A 15,638-nucleotide genomic window follows, 5' to 3' on the forward strand; every position below is an offset into this window, starting at 1 on the left:
TAGCTCGGTGTATTAATGATACAAACATAACATTGACGATTACCCACTACCTGTTATAAAACTGACAATGATAGCCCGTTTTCAACCGGCGGTGTTCCAATGTTTTGTACTCTCTCCTTTGCTGTTGTGACTATGAATAACTTCTAAAATATTTATCTTAGAAATATGGAGGCAATTTATACAGACTAGTTTTAAAAAATACTCTAATAATAAAATCCATATATTTATTGATATTTCTATATATATTATGATAAAAAATAATAGTGAAAGTAATTTTTGAAAACCGTGTCATTGTATAAAGGGAAATTTGCAAAATCCACCCCATAAGTAATTTCAAGTTTGACACTCCATCATATAAGTCATTTTGGTACAAATGCCCATCCACATACACAATTTTGTTGCAAAAATCATCTCAGTGCCCACATGTTAAATCGAATCAACATATTTTCATAAATTATGGGCTATCAATGTGGTTCTTATCAAAATTAAATACTTTTGGAGTATAGTCTCGACACTTTTTTGAAGATTCCACAAAATAGAAATGCTAATGAGAGCTTAAATACTATCACACTGAGTTTTGCTATAAATCCACAAAAATGTTCAGTAAAACACAAAAAATAAATCTAATGCAAGTATTTGTACAAGATTTTGACTAGCTAAACTTGTGTTGGCTCTACATCAGCGATAACGAGTTGTTTCAGTTAAAGCACGTGCGTATTGGGGTGGTTTTTTACAACAAAATTGAGTAGGGGTGGATGTTTGCAACAAAATGACTTGTAGGATCAAATGTCAAATTTAAGTGACTTATGAAGCGGTTTTTGTAATTTTTGATGAGTATTATGAACCTCGAGTAAGAAGATGTATGAGCAACAATTAGACATTTTATAGTTTAATAGTAATCACCAAAGCTTATTTTATCAGAAAGGTTAGTTTTATAAAGGCTTTTAAATTAATTCTTTGAAATAATTAATCTTATGGTAAATCATTTTAGAATTAAAATACGTTAATGGCACATCATAAGCAATGACGTAACAACGTTAATATAGCTCCAAGATAGTGAAGCAATATGTGGTATCAGAATTGCATGCTACGGCTTGGCTTTTGACGCATTGAACAACATTATTTTACATCGCTGTCAGGATGACATACTAGATTTGTTTTTTTTTCTTAGTTTTTTCTTTGGTCTCTGATAAGTACTACAACGACCGTTCAGCCAGTTAGCGTATGTGAGTTATATATTCTTCTCTATACCTTTCATGGACCAGAAGAATCTTACCAGTCGTAGGCTTTTATATATGCTAACCAATTCAACCAAATTAAAGCTTTTTTCTCTCAAGTAGAGAAGAGATGTACTCCCTCCGTTTCACAGTGTAAGACTTTCTAGCATTACCCATATTCATTTAGATATTAATAAATCTAGACACATATATATATGTATAGATTCATTAATATCTATATGAATGTGGGTAATAGAAAGTCTTACATTGTGAAACGGAGGAAGTATATAGCTGGTTAAGGCTGTGTTCTTTTGAGGGGTTGGGAACCCCTCCCCTCCGCATGGAAAACGAAGCGATAGATTATCACGTGATTAATTAAGTATTAGCTATAAAAAAATTTGAAAAATAGATTAATATGAATTTTTAAAGTAACTTTTCTATATAAACTTTTTACAAAACACGTACCGTTTAGTAGTTTGAAAAACGTGCACGTGGAAAACGAAGGAGGGAAGTTGGGAACACATGGCAAAGAACACAGCCTTAGTAGGAGCAAACCTCGAGGTTCGAAAAACTGTACTATTTTTTCCCTTTTATGAGAGGAGCTGTGTTTTGTTTCCACAAAGAATAGTTTGTAAATTAGCACATCGTTGATAAAAGACTTGTGAGTAATCCAGGCCAGAAATAAACTTTGCCCGAACACACTGGCACGGAATCGGTCATCTCAATCGGATGGCAAGCCTCATCTATCTCGACAAGGGCTCCTGTCACTAAACAAAGGTCACTGATGTGACAAAAAATCTCAATCGGAAATTTGGCCGTCACGGATGACAGTTATCTCAGTTGGACCAATAATAACGCCCGTCACAATGGCTAGCTGACTACCCGATTTCGGATAGAAAATTTGTGTCAGTGAATCAAATATGTGGTCAATAATTAAGTAGTTTGCTCAATCATATGGGCCAATGCAAGACATCTCTGTTTTGTTTTCTTGGATCGGGAAACCAGGGGCAGTCTAAAGTTTATCAGCATTGATATATGAATGGGACTTCTGTACGAAGAACGATCCAACAATAAGTTCACCGGTGGGTTTTTCGCTCACAGATGGGTTAGGTGGATAATGACATGCAAAACCATGGTGAGATATGCCGTAAAATTCAATGGAACCCTTATGAATACATTTGCTCCATCACAGGGACTGCGTCGAGGAGATCCCTTAATTATCTCCCTTTTTATTCCTGTGTGTGGCCGACGGTTTATCACTTTTGTTGGAAGAGAAAGTAAGCCATGGTGCCATGCATTACGCCGGTTAAGGTTTGTCGTGGAGCCCCTGGTATATCACATTTACTCTTTATGGGTGACACACTCTTGTTTCTTAAGGCGTCAAGGGATGTGACATCCTGACTCAATTAGGATGAGGCCTATGTGGCCCATGTGAGCTGTGTGCATATGTTGTACCATCTTGCTAGTCTAGCAAGGGTGGAACCAACTTATAAAGCATCATCCCTCTAACCATATCACTCCCAGGTTAACTCTTTTATATGAAGCGAGGACAGAAGTGTAAATGGGGTGGCATGTGTAAGTGGGCCCGCCCGTCGGATGGGCTGGCTACGCAGTTCTGGAGGAATGGCTGTTACAAGGAAAGAAGCAGTGGCGATCAAGTAAGTGTTGGGTTGATATGCATCTAGTACAGGCCAGTTGATTAATCCCGAAAAGTGTTTAATAATGTTCGGTGAAACACCTTCTATTACGACCAACAGGACATCAGAACTGTGCTATAACTATTTAATTCTGGTTTCGATAGGGTCAACTTCATATGGGGAAGTTTCAGAATTTGCAAGAGAAGATTTGGAAGAGGATTATGCAATGGGGAGAGAATTTTTTGTCGATGGGAGGTAAAGAGATCCTCATCAAAACAATGCTTCAATCCATACCAGTGTATGTAATGGGCCTTTTAAGCTACCTGGATTGGTGTGTGATGATCTGGTTAAAGCCACTCGCAATTTTTGGTGGGGTGCAGATAATGGTAAGCGGAAGACCCATTGGAGCTCATGGGAAAGCTCACAAAATCGAAGTTCTGTGAAGGTTTGGGCTTTAGGGACATGATGCCTTTTAATCAGGCTTTGTTGTCATGACAAACTTGGAGATTGTTAACAATCCTTGATAGTTTGTGTGCTAAAGTGTTGAAAGCCAAGTATTATCCTAATGGTTCCATTATCGATACTTGTTTTGCGGGGAATGCTTCCTCGGGATGGAAGGGGATTGAGTATGGCTTGGAGCTTTTGAAGAAGGGCATAGTTTGGAGAGTTGGCATTGGCCGATCTATATGTATATGGAGGGACCCTTCGTCACCAAGGAACTATTCTAGGAGACCTATTACAGGGAAGGGACTTGCAAACTGAAATGGGTGTCTGACCTCATCGGGAGTAATAGCGACTGGGATGCAGGCAAGATTAATCAATACTTTCTGCCGATAGATGCTGATACTATCCTAAACATGCGTAAGTTGGGAGGACAGGATGATGACTTTGTTGCCTGGCATCTGGATGAATGGGGTTCACACCCTTTGCATTCCTCCACATTCGTGTATGACGTAAGAGTGCGTAAATGCCATAATCACGCTGGCAAACCAACAGGGAGTGGTCTCTCGGTAGTATATGGGTGTCTGGAACTAAGTCCTATGTTGTAAGCATGTATATGTTAAGTGTATACTAGACATGATTAGTATAGAAGTATATATGAATCATAGTTTCATAATCCTAATTTCCAACTAGATATTCTTATATAGGTGAATCTCCTGTTTGTCCACTACCTATGAATTATTATCTTAACCCTTGTTTAGACTATGGTGAATTAATTATAGGTTGATTAAGGAGATATAAAAAACATATCTTTATGCCACCATCTTCCTTTCAGAAATATAAATACAATACCCTTGGGAAAACTCATGGGTGAAATGCTACAACAATATCCGTGTGCTTGCAGATTTATCTGTGAACGTAAGAAATACCAACAAGTGCACAAGACGTTGGTCATGAAAATATGAAAAGAATCAACAAGCTTCTTCGTTTTCTCCATTTAGGAGATGCTGGATGGTAATACCCGAGATGGCTTTATTCATCGTTTGGGCCACCTCCAGATAGTGTTTCATCCTGTCGCCCTTGGCCTCGAAAGTCTTGTCAACATTACCTATGACCAACTTGGAGTCTGTTTTTACGAACAATCTTCAAGACCCTAGGGCTTTCGCCTTTCACAATCCCAGCAAGACTGCTTCGTACTCAATTGTGTTGTTCGTTGTTAGGAATTGGAGGCATGTAGCGTACCAACGATGTTGCCAGCCGACAAACTGAGAATTATGGTCGTCCTGGCACCAAGGTGTGACTAGGAGCCATCTGAGAACATTGTTCAATGGTCTTCTTCAGCGGGTACTTGGGCCTCAACGGGAAAAGTCCATTCAACAATGAACTCAGCGAGGACTTGTAACTTTACTATCATACGAGCCACGAAGTGGAGGTCGAACCTTAATAGCGAAGGTACCTATTTCACCAATCGGCTAGGGATCTTCATTCTTTGAAGTACTACACTAATGGGGTATTGTGATGGGAAGATGATATTGTGGGCTTGAAAGTAATGCTTGAGCTTGTTATAGGCCGAGACTATGATGTAAGCCATTTTTCACTAGCTTTTGCCCCTCCTCAAAGCGTGAGGGTCTTTTCTAAGATATTCACTCTCTTCATAAAGTGGAAGAGCAGCTTGAACAGGAAGTTCGTCCAACGTGGCATAAGACCGAAGTTTCGTGATCCTAAGTATCCGAGGTGTGAGGATTACTGGGATGAAGATGCGAGTTACAAAATATTGGAGAAGGCAAGCTAAATGAGTGAATGAAACAAGGACAACTCTACAAAGAACAAATATCGTCACCATCTTGGCTCAAGCAGGTACGCTAATATCCCCAATTGGGATGAGGAGGAAGAGCTGCGTAAAGCAGGTGTAACAACTAAGACATAAGGATAGGGTATCCCAATAAAACACTATGTGTACTCCAGGAAAACATAACTATCATCTTCTGGGGAGTTGATCACCATATGATCTCGAGAGCAAGAGCTAAAATAGAAGATCCCTGAGACTCATTCCTCATCACAGGGTACTTGTGGGCCCGAAAGGAAGAGAGATGAGGTCACACTGGCATTGAAGAACCACGAGCAACCTGGACGCATAAGAGACGTAGGTCTTGCTCCATGGAAGGATGGTTTTCCGAACGATACACACAAGTACCTGCAGGTTGGGAAGAGAAGACCGGCAGAAGAAGAAAATGTAAGGTTAGGATTTTATCTATGCTATTATATGCTCTTAATTACAGGCATAATGACTGGAAGACAGGAAAGCTGACCTTGGAAATCCAACTCTGACTAGGTTTGTGGAGATTAAGCGCAATCGCATTTGCCGTATTTGTGGAGATACATGTGTATGTTGAACTACATGTATTTAATTATGCAGACTGAGTCTAAGGAGAAAGCGAGAAGTACGCATGCAGACATAATGAGTCATGTAAGCCAATACTTTGGTGACATGTTCAAAATTATAGATTTTTGCAGTGTAACTTTATCTGTTGATAGTATTAGAAGTGTGAACTGACTTATTTTTTGTTTTTCTTGCAGTGGATCAACAAAGAATTTCACATACTGGGAATATTGATCGAAACAACAAATGAGAAAGGTTGGCATGCTGAATATCCTTGTTAACAAATATGATTGATGTGAATTTTTGAGTTTGAGATGTTTTCAAGTTTTAACTCTGTAGTGATTATATGATTAATGTGAATGTCTGATTTTGGGACTTCTTTGAGATATATATATTGTGTTGAATTTTAAGGCTTTGGAATTTGGGAGATATATGTTGATGGTGAATGCATTATATTTGGATGTGAATGGAAGTAGGATGTGGGATGTGGATGTATGTGGCTATGATTGAGTATCTCTGAATTTCTAGTTTCTGTCATTTATATTTTTTTTCCATGCCGACATATAGAACTATGGCTGACTCAAAATATGCTTATTCATTGATTGGGAGTGGTAGGAGTCGATTTGCGGATACTGGAGCCAATGAGTCTTAAGCGCAAAATTCCCACCACCATATACGTACACTCACACCAGCATGAGCTACGTCATCTACAATTTAGACCTTGAGCTATACTTTAAACTAATATTAAAGATTCAGATACGTATTTTCCAACTTCAACCTAGGTAATAAGCTGGTCTAAGTTTGAGTACCGGCTGTGTAATTTACTCATTCCAGTAACTATCGGCTAGCATCATCTCTGATCGTGTGCATTTTATGAATGCAAAGACCAAGAGTTATACTGCCATTATATTATAAAAAAACTACCATATCATGTTGAAGTCACAACAACAAAAATGCTTTATATACATTTTTCTAATACTATGACTATAGAGGCATTCTAAAAATGCGTTTGCAATATTAAAGAGACAAATGTCTAATAAGTGTCTTTTGTTAAATTGTCTATACGAATATGTATTTTATAAAATGTCTATATGCCTAGCTACCAGCATTTTTATGGAGGCATCTTTATATCATTCAGAGGGTAGATGCATTTGACAAAGGCATTAAGTTGTGTCATAGAAAACCAATATGGAAAAAGAGAAAAAATATATTTTTCATGTGCTATTGCCATCCAATTCCTTAGACTCAAGAACTATCGAGAAGATTCATTTTTATCATCATTGCGCTAGCTAGGCAGCCTCTACAGAAGTTAAAATTCCTTAAGAGAAAGCACCTCTAAACATGCAGAAAATTTTGAAGTGTCAAAAGGATATACGTACAAGGTAAATAAATTTAACAAAATTAGCTAATACTTAAAATAGATACAATAAAAATATTCTATGCAATTTTTAAAGTAACTGTAGAAAGTATCTTTAGACTATAGAACTCCAAATTTAAAAATCGTTGATAGAAGAGTACGTAGTGAAGTAAAGAGTAAGGGCTATATATATGGCATATGCTTGCGCCACCGCTATAGCTTCCTGCAGACCAGATAGCCATAGAGCCAGGAGCATCAAGCATGGAGCATGCCGTAGTGAGCGCAGCCACAGGAGTGCTGAGCCCGCTCGTCGGCAGGCTGTCCACCCTACTCGAGAAGGAGTACGCCGGCCTCAAGGGTGTGCGCAAGGAGATCGTCTCCCTGCGGGAGGAGGTAAGCAGCATGAACGCCACGCTGCTGAAGCTGGCCTCCGAGGAGGACCCCGACGTCCAGGACAGGGAGTGGGGGAACCAGATCCGTGACCTCTCCTACGACATGGAGGACTGCATCGACGACTTCACGCTCCGCGTCGACAAGCACGGCCACACTACGGCGAACCCCGACGACGACAAGGGCTTCTTCCAGCGGAACTTGTCCAAGCTGAGGACGCTAGGAGCTCGCCACGACATCGCCGGGAAGATCCGGGAGCTCAAGGCCCGCGTCGACGTCGTGAGCAAGCGCCACGAGAGGTACAGATTCCCAGCGTCTTCCTCCTCCTCCGGCGGTGCTGTGCCCATCGACCCTCGGCTTCATGCCTTCTATGCCAAGGAGGATAGCCTGGTTGGCATCGAACAGCCACGGGATGAGGTCATCAGCTTGTTGACTCAAGGTCAAGGAGAGGAAGCGTTGGTGAAGAAGCTCAAGATTGTCTCCATAGTAGGATTCGGCGGACTAGGCAAGACCACTCTTGCCAGCGTGGTGCACCGCAAGTTGGGCGAAGAACAGTTTGATTGCCGATTGGTGGTATCAGTATCACAAAGCCCTGACATCATGAGGATATTTCACAGGATACTAATCGAAGAATTTAAGGTGAAACCATGTATCCACAACGATTTGCAAGGCATGATTAACCAGCTTAGAAACCATCTTCTACACAAGAGGTACTTTTTCTTTACTTTACATGACTAAATTTTACCTGTTCTTCTGATCTACCTTCGTTTATTTTGATTTTTCTTATATATTAATTGATGGCCTGGAATCCGTAACTTCAATCAGTTTGGTAACTAACCTATATGCTTCAAAAATAATTGCCTACATTAATTTATTATTATTAATTAAATCATTGGATCTGTTGTTATAAATGTTTTTTTAGTAATATTGTAATTTTAAGGATATCTTAATAGTACAAATATACTTATTAAAGTAATAGAAAAAAAGAGGTTTCACATTCGCTCTCACAGCCTAGAAATTCTCATATTAATCGAAGGAAAAAAATAGAGTTCATATACAAATATAATTTTAAAATAGCTTAAATTCGGAATTAAAAGTAAATATTGGATGAGGAGAATAGAGTCCATATTGGTATACAATTTAGAGTTAATTGAAATTCAGAATTAAAAAAATAAGAAAATTATAAGTATAGATTAGAGTCCATATAAAAATACAATTTAGAAATAACTAAGATTCGGAATAAAAAATAATATTGGAAGAAGAGTTCAGAGTCTATGTAGTAATACAATTTAAAATAACTGAAATTCAGAATTAAAAACATGGAGTATTGGAAGAGAAGTATAGAGTCCATATAGGAATACAGTTTAAAAATAACTAAAATTTAGGAACATTGAAATAAGGGTTTATAGTCCCTATAGGAATAAAATTTATAAATAACAGAAACTTCGGAAATTAAAAATAAGAAATATTGGAAGAGAATACTAAAGTGCATATATGAATACAATTTAGAAATAACAACTAAAATTCGAAATAAAAAAGGAATATTGGAAGAAGAGTATAAAATTGATATAGGAATACTATTTAGAAATAACTGAAATTCGGAATTATTAAACATAGAGTATTAGAAAAGAAGTCTAGAGTCAATATAGGAATACAATTTTAAAGTAACTAAAATTCGGGAATATTGAAGAAGGGTTTAGAGTCCATATAGGAATAAAATTTATTAATAATGGAATATCAGAATTAAAAATAAAGAATATTGGAAGAGGAGACTAAACATCATATACGAATAAAATTAAGAAATAACTATCACGTATATACAATACAATATGAATGCTACGCATTGGTTAATTTGGTTAAGTTCATACATAATTTAAAACTATGTTGTCATTTTAATATATTTTAATACTAAAATGTGACTCCATATATGGTATTATGTGAGAAGAAAATATAATGATGCTAGCCCACGCAACCACTATACTAGTTTATATAAACTAATGATCAAATCATTCTCAAAAACCCAACTATTCAAAAAGTTTAGTTTAAAAAAATGGAGCTATTAACTTGTGCGCCATCAACGAGTGAAGGCTGAGTACAACTAAATGATAGAAGAAATGAACAACAGAATCATTCAAATTAAATTTATCAGCTCATTTACGCTTAGCCACCCATTTATACGTGTGTTCAGTGAATTTTATATGTGAAAGATTATTTATCTTTTCTTAAATATACCCCCTCCATTCCAAAATATAGAAATCTAGGATTGGATAGGACACTTTTTAAGCTTTTGTCACGCCTAAAAAAACAAATATCCGAACCACATACTATCACTACTAATTCGCGGCTTGAAATAAAAAGAAAATCAAATTCCCAAACCATACTATCACTGTTGGTCGTGGCTTGAACTAGAAGGGACAGTCTCTATTAGTGCCAAATGGATAACCGCACGGGTATCACTGCCAGATTAACCATAGTAAATTTCTGTGTATGTAATTTCTTTCTGGCATTCATGAATTTTATAAATTAATAATTAGAAAAGTATATATGCATGTATGGAAATGTACTATTCATAGTTATTTACATATTATTCGGATTTATGAACAACTTTTATATGAGTACTACTGTACTACGGAGTAAGTTATGTAAATTTAATTATGTAATATCTATCAGTAGCTTGTGCGAATGGATGGGTTATGATATAGTAGCATTTATAAGGAGATATATGTGCACATGATTAACTAACATGATGTATTTATAACCTATTTTTAGGTACCTCATCATAGTTGATGATTTGTGGGATGTATCAGTGTGGGAAAATGCTCTTTTATGTGCTTTCCCGGATAATAATCTTGGGAGCAGAGTGATCATGACTACACGGGATAACACGGTGGCAGAAAAATGCTGCGGGCAGCAACGCGACTGCATTTATGAAATGAAACCTCTAAGTGAGACAGACTCAAGAAAACTGTTTTTCAAAAGAATATTTGGCTCTGAAGACGACTGCCCGAATGAGCTGAAAGATATTTCAGATGAAATTTTAAGGAAATGTGGCGGTTTGCCCCTTGCGATCATTACCATAGCTAGCCTTTTAGCTAGCCAAGCAGGCAAGGTAAAGGAAGAATGGGAGCATGTACAGAATTCTTTGGGCTCAAAGTTGGGGACAGATCCCAGTCTAGAGATGATGCGGCAAATACTAAACCTCAGTTACAAGTATCTTCATCCTGATCTGAAGACCTGCTTCCTGTACCTTGGGGCATATCCAGAGGATTATGTAATCTGGAAAGATGATCTGGTCAGGCAATGGGTAGCCGAAGGTTTTGTGCACGGACTGGAAAGTGCAGGAGGTTATTTCAACCAACTTGTAAACAGAAGCATGATTCAGCCGGTGAAAATTGGCTACGATGATGAGGTTCTGTCCTGCAGGGTGCATGACTTGATGCTTGAGCTCATCATACGCAAGTACTCTGTGGAGGAGAATTTTCTGACCGCGGTAGTAGGTAATTCGCAAGAGATCAAAGGATCGGTGCACAATGTCCGTCGGCTGTTCCACTACTCCGATGTTCTCGGAAGGCGCCGTTCCGCGCCAGCATTGAGAATCGGTCTGCAAAAGGTTCGATCGATTGCGTCCTGTGTTACCGACATCCATCAGGTTCGGTTCCAGGACATGAAGTTTCTGCGAGTTCTTGTCCTAGAACTCGTTTATAACCCTAAGGATGAGTCGACGACACAAGCGGTAGTGGACCTCAGTGTCATATGCAAACTGTTGTTGCTACGATATCTCAAGATCCAGAGCGAACATCTGCTTAAGCTGCCTCCTCAAATTCGGATGTTACAGCATTTGGAGACATTGGAGATAGCCAGCAAGTTCGACAAAGCAGGACTCGCCATTCCATCAGATCTTGCTCAGCTGCCCCGCCTCTCCTACCTCAGCATTCTGCCATACATGGCGGGGGGCTTGCCAGCCAATGTTGGCACCATGACACAGCTTCGCTCCCTGGCATTCTTGGTTCTGGAGGAGAACACTTTAGACAGCATCAAGAGCCTCCAACATCTGACAAACTTAAGAGAGCTGTACCTCATCAGCGCCTCCGGTGACAGCTCCGGCGGCGGCGACGAGGCTGAAACGGCGGCGGCGCCGGAGACGTCGCACGTGGATGCCTTGCAATCTTCACTCTCTGGCCTGGCCGACTGCAAGCTCTACCTCACAGCCTGGTCGACCTGGCTATCCAGGGTTCCCCAGTGGGTTGGCCGGCTGAGGAACATCTACGGCCTGGAGATCGGCGTCGGCGAGCTCTGCAAGGACGGCGTGTCCGTCCTCGCAGGCCTTCCCGCCATGGCCCGCCTCGACCTGTGGATCCGGAGCGCGCCAACGGAGAGCATCGTCATCGCCGGCGACGGGTTCCCGGTCCTGAAGCACCTTATATTCACCTGCAGGGCGCTGTTCCTCACCTTCGAGGCCGGGGCAATGCCCAAGCTTCGCAGGCTTGACCTTGAGTTCAACAACGATGGAGGAGGTGACGGTGTGTTCGGCAACGCCCTCGTCGGCGTCGAGCACTTGGCGGGCCTCAGGGTTTTGTCTGCCAAAATTGGGGGCTTCAGATCAGCCGTTGACGCCGCCGCCACCACCGGAGAGGAGCAGGCCGACGACAGAAGCGCCGCCATGTCAAGGTTGCGGGACGCCATCGACCTTCACCCAAGTCGCCCCCGCGTTGACATCACATATACGCAGGGGAGGTATGGCCTTTCATGACCCGTACGTCGGCTTCGTTGTTTCATCACGAACGACGTCGTATGGGACGCCAGAGGGACGTCGCACGGCGCGTTGGTCCGCTCGATCGCCGGAAGCTGAGCTAGCGCCTAGCGAGCATGTTGGCAAATCTTCAGAGATAAACGTAGCGCTGTTGTTTGTTTCAGGTTCAGAGTTAGGAACTGTAGCGCGTCATTTTTCGCTTTCGTTCGATCGTTTTGATTTGGTCAGAGTCTTTTGTTAGTCGCTCACTCGCTCTTGAGATGTGCTGTGCTGGTCCACGTCGAGGAGTTCTGTTGCGTTTCTTTAGTGGTGTGCGATTGCGCGACCGATCGTGTGAGATGGCACATGAAAAGGGGGCGCGATCGTCGGCCACTCTATTGTTTCTGCACTGTGGATAAAAGCAGTAAAACAGAAAAGCAGCAGCAAGTTAGCTGCACCAAAACACCTGTTCGATTGCGTTCCTCTTCGTTTCAGACGTTAGCCAAATACGTACGAGTTAATAAGTTATACACGGCCGCCGGAATCAGGGACGATCTCAGCGACATTTGGTATCATAGCAACAGTCGGCTCCGATGCTGCGTGAATTGAGGAGACCTCCGGGACGGCCGCGTCGTCACTTGTCATTCCAACTCGATCGCCTCCTCCGCGCGCCGCCACTGTGAAGGCGGTCACCGCGACCTGGTTGTCCGGTGCGTGGTGAAGGAGGTGGGCGGATCGGTAAGCATTCTCTGACGCTGATGGGGACAAATTACGGCGATTGGACGTTGATGATGATGTTGGAAGGAATGTCTCAACGCGATTTTTTTTTTTTTTTGAGAATTCAACGCGAATTATATTGATCACGGAGTGTTACATAGTATATAACTTCGTCTAACAACTCAACAGATTTATAGCAAAGAGATCGGGAGCATAAGGATATTAGAATATACGGTAGTTTGAGATGTATATAGGATTGACGTGTGTGGACTTTTTTTTATATGGAATCTTTCCTTATCTCTAACCATGTATCTTCTATATATACCACCGTCTAAATCTTAATACCACGTGTCCAAAAATCTCCTATACATATATATCTCCTATATATACCACCGTCTAAATTTTAATATAATGTGTCTAATATTTAGAGTATCTTCTCTATGTACTATTCTACATGGTATCAAGACGGAAGACCTAAGGCAGTCGCCGCTCACACATCCACCGTCGTCCCCGGGTGGGTTCTGATTTCCCTTGGGGACGGCCACCGTTTTTTATTTTTTTCCATCGTCCTCCGTCACCAGAGGATCGTTCCGTTCATCTATTTCTTCATCAATAGATCATTCTTCGTGTCGTTGATTCGGCATATCGTCCAGATCTGCCAGCCACGGCACGGCTTGACTGGGGTCGTGACCGTGCCAGCCCGGCCCGACAGCCGGTATGAATGGGCTGCACCCTCGGCACGGTGGGCTGGCCCGATCAAATAAAAAAATATAGGGATGCAAAATAGACTTAAATAGACTTATTTCCAGCCATTTAAACACAGCCCACAGAGTTTAGGGACCAAAAATACACTTTTTCTATGAGGAAGCACGATGGGCCATCATGCCTTCGGGCCGGCCCGGCAAGGCCCGAGTAGTATTGGGCTGTGTATGCCACCTGTGGGCTGGCATGGCACAGCCCGGTGGGTCGGTCGGGCCGTGCCGGCCCAGGCACAACAGGGCTTGGGCTGTGCCGTGCTGGGCAACCCAGATGGCCATCTATACATGCCACCCAGTCAAGCTCAGCCTCTAGATCTACATCACCATGCTTCAGGGAGCTCCGCCATCGTTGTGGCAGCGCCACAGCCTCCTCTGTAGGGATGAAACTGGTTCGGATAGTTTTCGTCCGTCCGGACCAATTTTCGGATTCGGAAAAATTCGGTCGGAACTATCCGGAATTTCTCATATTCAGAAACGAATTTGGATTTTTTTTCTCGGATACGAAAACGAATACAATAAGGGTGATATCCGACGGAATCGAAAAACGGTCGGAAGCTATCCAGGATTTTTCATCGGATATCCGGGGATATTTTTCAGCAAAAAAAAAACTGGAACCCTAGCCGGCCGTGCCGCCCACCACCGGCCGCCGAGTGGCTAGTGCCAGATCCGCGCCGCCGCCGGCCGTCGCCACCACCCGAAGCCGTCGCAGCAGCCGCCTGCCGCTGCCGCCCACCGAAGCCGTCACCGTCGCGGCAGTCAAGCCCACTGTCGCCCGCCGCGCGAGCCCGCCCGCTGCTCGAGCCTGCTGCCGCTCCCGCCCGCTCGCTGCCGCAGCCCGCCGCGCGAGCCCGCCCGTCACCGCCGCCGCCGCCGCCGCCGGCCGCCGCCCGCCCCGCCCAGCGCCGCTGTCGATGAGAGGAAGAGAGAGAGAGTAGAAAGTGTGAGAGAGAGGAGAGGAAGAGTCTAGAGAAGATAAGGTTGGGGTGAAAAAAAGGTGGATCTTTTTTCAATGTAAAAATCAATTTTTTTTTTACATGTGGCTCTTTAAAATGAATTTTAAGGTATTAAAATTAACTCGCATGAAAAAGTTGTCAAAAACAAAGTTGTATAATTTATTGGGATCTACCATTTTTATTTTGGTCATTTCTCCATCCGAGTTTGATTAAACTATATAAAATTTGAATTTAAAAATATAAGAAATTCAAATAATTTTCTGGGTAGTAACTGATTTCAAATGAAAAAGTTGTCAACAACAAAGTTGTATAACGCATCAACATCTACAACTTTTGTTTTGGTCATTTTTCTATATGACTTTGTTTGAACTGTTTGAATTTGAATTTCAAAATATGACAACTTTAAACAATATTTTGAAATATTAAATGATTTCAATTGAAAAAGTTATCAGCAACAAAATTGTATAACTCATCAAGATCTATAGCTTTTATTTTGGTTGTTTCTTCATCCGACAAAGTGATAGTAACATTCTTTACAAAATTTACATCCCTCATCTGGTTCTATAAACTATAAGAGAGATATGTAAACTTTGTGAACAATTTTACTATCATTTTATTGGATGAAGAAATGACCAAAATAAAAGTTGTATGTCTTGATGAGCTCTACAACTTTTATGTTCATGAATTTTTCAGCTGAAATTAATTAGAGCTTCAAAATATTATTTGAAGTTTTGAAATTGAAATTTTTAGTTGATAAAACAAAGTCACAAGAAAAAATTGACCAAAATAATAGTAGTAAGAACACAATAATATGATAGAGTATGATTTTAGAAACTTTTAGAAAAAAGAATCATCCAATTTGCAAATCATATGAGTGAGATAAACTAGTTTCAAATTTTTAAATTTATTTTTTATACGGTTTCTTAAGTCACCCGTGTGGAAAAATTGATTTTTCCATGCGGGTTCTTAAGTGGTCCACATACAAACAAATGAAAAATTCAATTCTGAAAAATAAGCACTCAAATTTTTAAAAACTTTCAATTGAAATGTTCAACCCAA

General features: G+C 41.0%; 1 protein-coding gene across 1 annotated transcript; it reads left to right on the top strand.

Annotated features, from left to right (window-relative positions):
- The first annotated feature begins 7,273 nt into the window (after nt 1-7,273).
- Nucleotides 7,274-12,576, top strand: LOC127763854 (disease resistance protein RGA5-like). Its single transcript, XM_052288653.1, has 2 exons — nt 7,274-8,132; nt 10,192-12,576. The coding sequence occupies exons 1-2, from the start codon at nt 7,294-7,296 to the stop codon at nt 12,170-12,172; spliced, it is 2,820 nt and encodes a 939-aa protein (XP_052144613.1). The 5' UTR covers nt 7,274-7,293; the 3' UTR covers nt 12,173-12,576.
- The last annotated feature ends 3,062 nt before the right edge of the window (nt 12,577-15,638 follow it).

Source organism: Oryza glaberrima, chromosome 2 (genome assembly GCF_000147395.1).
Source record: "Oryza glaberrima chromosome 2, OglaRS2, whole genome shotgun sequence".
Taxonomy (NCBI): Eukaryota; Viridiplantae; Streptophyta; class Magnoliopsida; order Poales; family Poaceae; genus Oryza; species Oryza glaberrima.

What these genes read in the sequence shown, in the direction of transcription:
- LOC127763854 (XM_052288653.1), top strand. Translation starts at nt 7,294, where the DNA reads ATGGAGCATGCCGTAGTGAGCGCAGCCACAGGAGTGCTGAGCCCGCTC. An exon ending in AACCATCTTCTACACAAGAG is followed by an intron (nt 8,133 to 10,191) that starts GTACTTTTTCTT and finishes ACCTATTTTTAG; the next exon opens with GTACCTCATCATAGTTGATG.